Raw genomic sequence first — 7394 nt, 5'->3', positions numbered from 1 at the left:
ATATAAGTTGTAATTAAACTGAAGACTGTTCATATGAAGCTGTATGGAGTTATTGTTGTTGAACATATTGCTGTACAATGGAAGGATTTTCCAGCCGTTTGACTGCCTTGGATGTAAGTAAATAAAACATATTGTTTCTGAAGTTTGAAAAGTCTGTATGCCTGGAATTATTCTAAACAAAATAAGAAGTTGAACTAACATGCGAAGCACAGTATCTGGATGATGCATCGTAATGTGTAAGCAACCTACAGATGTGGCACAGTATCCAGGCTTGGGTATCAGCGCCGACCACATGGCATAATTGCTCCACAACCACTGCTTCCCTCATTTGCAGGTTGATTTTCTTCTCGGGCGTCAGCCAGTCTACCATGTGGTCACACAATCGCTCCGCAACCACCCTGGGGCGTGTCATTTATTTATTTAATAATATAGTAGTTCTTATACCCCTTCAATGTACAGCCATAGCAGAACCTCCAAAATAGTAGCTGCTATGGCCAAATCGTACTCGTTGGTATCTCTGCAAAGTGTGTCGACCCACATCCTGAGTTAGGTCTCTACCGACTCGGGTCAACCCAGGTACCAGAGTTAGAGTAACTCATTACCCTTTGTCAGTTTAGGGGACAGATATGGCACCTTGTTTTCAGAGGTATAAAGGTCAAATTTTCAATACGGACATGTAGCAAAGTGGTTTGCAGTGCACAGGTGTAGGGGTGATGCAGAGATCAAGACAAGGACAAACAACAAAGCACTGGTGAAATGATTTTGTAATCCACAGTCTGATGACAATAGTAAACAATAAATGATAACAAGCAATACACAGCGTGGTGTATTGCTGTTTAATCCACGGGTTCAGACCTGAAATAACGGTCCTGATATAATCACCAACAATAAACACAAATACGATCACAAGTCCGTAGTGAGTGCTGTAGTGCTCGTGGTGCAAATACAATAAGAACATAAGAAAGTTTACAAACGAGAGGAGGCCATTCGGCCCATCTTGCTCGTTTGGTTGTTAGTAGCTTATTGATCCCAAAATCTCATCAAGCAGCTTCTTGAAGGATCCCAGGGTGTCAGCTTCAACAACATAACTGGGGAGTTGATTCCAGACCCTCACAATTCTCTGTGTAAAAAAGTGCCTCATATTTTCTGTTCTGAATGCCCCTTTGTCTAAACTCCATTTGTGACCCCTGGTCCTTGTTTCTTTTTTCAGGCTGAAAAAGTCCCTTGGGTCGACTTGAGTTCCTTAATCGTGACTCAAGTGCAGTGTTGTCCGGGTTTTGTGCTGGCCTGTAGCAACACCTCCGGATTGTGTTAGCCATCTAATAACAACAAACAAGTATTTTAGACACAACAAAACACTCAAGATAGCAATATGGGTTCTCCTTCCAGATCAGCATTAACCATAACAAAGGAACAGATCACTTCGTCCCCTTATATACCGTCAATCATGCCCTTTTTCTGTTACAAATTGAACAAAGAAGCTGTGAGTGGTATTTTGGGTTTTGAGTTCAGGACTGTAAGGAAATGTAATAGTCCATACTCATATTGTTAGAATATTTGGAATGTATAGTACTTTCAATGGAGAGATATTGAGCACAGAGCTTAGGTGGGGTATCTTGGAATGCAGGGTCTGCCTCAATAAATTGCAGATTGACTTAAAGTAGAGCAAATACGACCATTTAAGGGCATTTGTGAAGGTGGTTCTCTATTTTGCTGTGCTTGGTTGTATGGGGGGATAGGAGAATCTCAGAGATAACAGATGTATAGGAATGTGAGGGGCCTTGGTAAAGGAATGTTTGTGAGGCTTGAAACTTGCCACGTATACAGGTATAGTGAGGAGGGGGTCATAAATGACTTGCAATCACTGCTCCAATCCACGGCTGCCACGTCGTTTCCCTTCTAGGTCGATGATTTTGTGTACCGTAGCTCTGCCTCTTTGATAGATGGCCAACTTCCGCCTAACCATGGGAATGAATTATCTGGACATCCAGTCCAGGGCACTCTGTTCCCTTTACACAGTGCCTTCACAGGTTGGGAGGGAGATTTATCACCAAGAATCATTCTATCACAGGACAATACAAAAATTGTAGTTGCAGGCTAAGTACCATATCTGTCTCAGGAGATTTTTCCCATAAGGCACCTATAAATGGTGACATTTTGCAAAATAAAGACACTCACATTTTTATCTGTTTGCAATGCCATTTCCCGAGCATTGCAAATACTTTCAATGTGGGTTGTACTGAATCATTCTTTATGTTCATTGATAAGCTGATAATCAAGATAAAAAAAATTATTTCCTTAAAGCTAAGTGTATAGTATATAATGATTATAAATATTTTTGAATGCAGTTAAGCTAATTGTATAAATATTTTGTAGTATGTTAAGAGCAAATCTGTCTCTTAGCTGCGCAAGTTTTATGAATACAGTTCAGCATTGTACACTTGATTTTCTGTAATGTCGTTTAGTGGATTTATTCTTTTGGATTATGCTACAAAAAGATATATGATATTATTTTATTAGTTTTTAAAATTATTCTGCAATATGTTTTCATCTGGTTTTTGTACTGTTTCATAGTTTTTGTTGGAATTACATTTTTTATCTTTTACTAACGAAAGCCCCATCTGTCTTTGGTAGATACGAGTAGGCCTATGTTGTAAGCAAGGTCCTTTTTAAGATAATTATACTATTTATTGACTGTAGAATTTGTATTTTGTTTGCAGTTTTAACATGCTACCCCACATGTTTTATGGGTCAAATGTCAAGACACAGCGAGTTTGACAATATCTGCAGTAATGAGGACGATTGTATTAGACCCTACCTACTAAGCGGAGGCAGGTGACAGTGAGAGTGAGGATGAGATGCAGCCACCTTGTAAAGTGCAGAGAGGAAGTGATATGTATAGCAGTATATATAATACGAGAGGACAGTATAATACAAATAAATCACTAAATATTGCAGTAATGAATATATTATTACAAATAAGACAGGATAATAATAATAATAATAATAATAATAATAATAATAATAATAATACATTTTAAATCATGTGTACATAAGAAAAGATAATGAGAATACAATGAAAACTGACCATAATGGAATAGCCCATTTTGTCCAAGCCCTTCCTGAGGTACAGGAAACAGTTGCATGCTTTCTACATTTATATTAAAAAAAAAAAAAAAAAAAAAAAGAAGTTAACATGAATTGTCCACAAGCAATTTTTATACTGCCTCAAAATTTTATTTCACAGGTAGAATCTTTCAATCTTCATTGATAACCTAAAGAACAGAAGAAATATAAGTTTATAGTTCAGGATTTTCTGCAGAGAACTTTACAATACATACCCCCCCCCCCCAAAAAAAAACCATGAAAATGAAATAAACAGTTGATGTTGTATGTAGGCTATATTTGTTTTGATATAGTGCCTTACAGTACACATTTTGGTAATGAAAATATCATTTAATAGTTTACTGCTATTTTGCATACTTGTGTAACTGAATAGTATTGCACCAGGTTCTGAACCCTTTTTGAGCAAGTGGACACATCTGGCACCTAATTGAATTTGTCTTTTTTTTTTTTTTTTTTTTTTGCAGAATGGAAAAATTAAATATGCAATGTACCTTATTTCTGCAGTCTTTCAGAAAATGTGTATTAAAAAATCTAGCATGACAGATTTTATGTGTGCCCTATAAATGGTGTGACATTGTTATTACTGTAACAATGTCACTTTTGTCAATATCGAGGTAATATAACACGTTAGACTTTTAATTGGTGTCATAATATTAGTTACTTTCAGCAAAAAATAAACAAGCTCGTCTCATTACCTTTTCTCCTTATACACTGGTGGTGTTTTCTTTTTTAAAAGTAAATTTTAGTTAATTTGTAACCATGAACTGCTTTTATATTTACAGTCAGCACCACTCGCTGTCAAACCGGAAATATTCAAACTCGCCTTACGGAAAGTCCCTAAGACATAACTGCTATTTTCCTTAAACACGTGGAAACCCAGAATACAGCATTAATTTCGTGAGTGGGCAGAATCAGGATTAACTGGCTCGAGTCCAGAGTTTAATAAAAGCATAACACATGTACATACGTTGCTTATTCTTCAATAACCTAAGGTCCTTTAGATGTGATACAACAAGGAGTATTTAAATTTATAAACAATACATGTAAAATAGTTTGACTGCAATCATACATACGAAAAATACTACAGTATAATTGATGCAATAGTAGATGAATTTTAGGGCCCGGGACAGGCAATCATATTTAATATGGTCATTTTTTTTTTTTTTTCTTTTTGACGCCACAGTAAAAGCTAAGGCGGTTATCAAGCTATGTGCTTATAATGAGGACGATTAAACTGTTTTATTTTTTCTGATCAAATTAAAACTTGATCAAGTGCAGGCATTTGTGGAATTTTAGCAGTATCTACGCAAACAATAAAAACTACTGTATGATTTTAGCAACCACAAAAAAAGGTCATTAAAAATAACTAGATTTTGTGTTTCTGTATACATACATATTTTAAAGCAATATAAGAGCTACGTAATCATCAAATAAATTTGTTTTGTAATTCTGCTTTTAAAAATAGCAACGGGGGTGGGGTCATTTGTGGTGAGTTTTATTCGAATAAATAATTTCTGGTACCACATTTAACATCCTGCATTTCAGGGTCGTGAATTTTAAGGGTCGTTTATTTATTTGCATTTTCTTATACATTAATTTCTTACTTGTTGACTATCCTATCGTAATGTTTTTGGTTTAACTTCATTATGTAGGTACTTAATACGTGTTAATATGAAACAGTACTGGTGCTGGTGCTGAAAGCTGCTGGAGCTAATAAATAAGCAATGCAAACCCCAGGTGAAACGAACGAAACAGACATGCCATAATAACAACTAACTTGCCACCCTGTTGGTTTGTGTGAAACCAGGTTGGTGGTCGTTAAGACCGTTCTAAGGAATTGACGCATTCCCTTTTCTGGTGCAGAGGCGCATGCGTTCTTCAGACTATGGGTGCAATCATGTCGTCAGACTTTTGAGAGTCTGCGCAGGTCCTACGTCAAATGACACGGGCCTGCGCGCATACCCTGTCCAAGTTTTGCAACATGCGTGACCGCAGTCGGATCTGACAACAGTGGTCACGCATCCGTTGGGCCAGTCTGCGCAGATTATGTGCAGAATTTGACCAGTTGAGCCAATAGGTGCGTTCACTGAGATCATTCTTAGATGATCATTGGTTAAATCGTCAGATTCTGCACAGAATCTGCGCAGAATGATCTACGTGAACGCACCCGTGAAAATGTGCTGCGATGCAACAGATCCGCCTTCAAAACGAAGAGCGCCACCTGTGCAAGAGGGGCGTAGAGAACCACATGCAGTATTAGTAATCCTGGTCGCGCTACCTAGAATGCTGGTATGAATAACACAGAAAAAGAGCTTGTATAAATTACAACTATTGTATTGTGAATAACAAATACCGGTAAAATTATGCTTTTGCGTTTAATTTTCAAACGAGACTAGGAAAACTACGGACGATATTCCATACCAAAATTAAAAATAAATGCAGGAATAAATAAATAAATGTCCATGTCTTTGTTTATTCCGACATTTGTGTATTTATTGCTGTATGTATATTTATTTATTTATGTATCCCTGTATGTATTTATAATTTTGGCATGGAATATCCTTTATATAAAACTGATGTACATAATTTATTAAACAGATTCATAATAAAAGATGGTCATGGGGTTACTGAAATAAGTCTTTGCATAATTTATTTACCAGTCTAGTTAAGATGGAACTTTATGGGAACAGTGAAAAAAAAAAAAAAAAACTATACTTTTCTGCAATCAGAAAATCAGTCAGTCGACTGCGCTGGGAAACCTCCCAAACCCGTCCGAGCGCAGTCTGCGTAGACCGGTGACGTCAGGCGCAGACCCTGTGTGCTACGCAGGCGGAGAAAAAGTATCGTGGACGCACCCTATGTTAGGGGGCGCTGACATCTTACAAGTGAAACATTGATAACAGCAGAACAAAATTATTACTCGAGTGGTAATGCATTTAAGTACTTTTTGTGCCCCACGGCTTTGTGGCCTGGTCGGCTGCCCCGCTCCAACCCTAGTTACGGCTCTGCATTGTATGTATCTATTAAGTTAAGTAATTTATGTAACACAATGTTTTAGAAACATTATGCCAATTTTCCCAACGTTCACTTCACTCATAAAAAGCCTTTATGCAATTTAAGCTTTTTTTTTTTTTTTTTAATTTACACTCCTTATGACTTGCGTAACGTCACATATGTAATGATTACAATTTACAAATTGTTATATCCAGTCAGCTATTAATAGTTTTTTTAAATTTATTTTAAAAACCTGTTTGACACATTTAATACATTAATTACCAAATATACAGTCAAATAATAGTCACAACAACTGTGACCGGCTTTAGGTACTGTGTCAATAAAACTGCAGTATTTGTAATGTAGTTCAGTTTTAACGGGAAATGTAAGTTATATGCATCAATACATAGACTATATCAATAACAGCAATGGCTTATGTACAAAATTACATGCGTCACCGTTTACTTTAACATCAATAATTAAAAAAAATGCGTTTGCGAATACAACCATCTAAAATATAAAAAACCGTTTAAATGTATTTGGAAAAGCAATATGACTTGTTATATAAAATATCTTGGTATGCGTCCAAAATATTTCCGTTTTGTTTATTCTAAACAAAATCGTTGTAGACGAAAGGCAGTTTAGTTTTACCGTAAATCATCGCTAGAGTCGCTCTGAAGTGGGAATAGTGTGACAGAAATAGTTTTTTTTTTTCCAGGTCAAAGGGCAGTCCTGTATTTAGTGATGTATTAAATTAGTTCACGAGCACTCCCAAGAAGTGACTCGGTTGTGAGAGGCTACAAGGAATGTCGGATTGAGCCTGAGGAACTGATTAAAAACTTCAAAGGAACTATTTGTAGATGCCACAATAATGACCAATAAGGTACGAATCCGTTTAATTGTTTGTTTGTTTAAGTTGTAATAGTATCTCCGTTCTTTTTTATGTGAATATACGATTGTCTAAAATAAAAAGCTGAAGAGAAAAATACCGTCTGTACTGAAAAGGAAAACTGCTCATTCAACTTTAAACACTTATAACGAACCTTCGATTTTAGCGTTACTAACAGATACATAATATATGACACTGACATCAAAATATGCTGCCTTTGTTATTTTTTTATACATGTTATGATCATTTTATTCTAAATGAGTCTTGTGACTTAGGTTTCCTGTCGACTGCGGGTCATAAGCAAAGGATTCTGGGACTTGTAGTTTAAAAGGGAAGCGCTAGAAATGTATCAAGGTTCGTTAGACAAAAAATAATTAATTAAATA

General features: G+C 36.2%; 1 protein-coding gene and 1 long non-coding RNA gene across 4 annotated transcripts in view; one reads left to right on the top strand and one right to left on the bottom strand.

Annotated features, from left to right (window-relative positions):
* Positions 1 to 1162: 1162 nt before the first annotated feature.
* On the bottom strand, positions 1163 to 6844 carry LOC121316008. Its single transcript, XR_005950353.1, has 3 exons — positions 6772 to 6844; positions 3089 to 3151; positions 1163 to 1319 (listed from the first exon to the last, which is right to left on the bottom strand). It is a non-coding gene; the product is annotated as an uncharacterized LOC121316008 (long non-coding RNA).
* A 44-nt stretch (positions 6845 to 6888) lies between these two features.
* LOC121316006 (sorting nexin-9-like) overlaps positions 6889 to 7394 on the top strand; it is a 118796-nt gene continuing 118290 nt past the window's right edge. For all 3 annotated transcript variants that reach the window (XM_041250680.1, XM_041250679.1, XM_041250678.1), the window contains exon 1: positions 6889 to 7003. In XM_041250680.1, the coding sequence (XP_041106614.1) occupies positions 6992 to 7003 (12 nt within the window). In that variant the 5' untranslated portion in view covers positions 6889 to 6991. The remainder of the gene's footprint in view (positions 7004 to 7394) is intronic.

The sequence above is a fragment of the Polyodon spathula genome, chromosome 5, assembly GCF_017654505.1.
Source record: "Polyodon spathula isolate WHYD16114869_AA chromosome 5, ASM1765450v1, whole genome shotgun sequence".
Taxonomy (NCBI): domain Eukaryota; kingdom Metazoa; phylum Chordata; class Actinopteri; order Acipenseriformes; family Polyodontidae; genus Polyodon; species Polyodon spathula.
The sequence above is the reverse complement of the archived record's forward strand: the minus strand, read 5'-3'. Positions and strand labels throughout refer to the sequence as shown.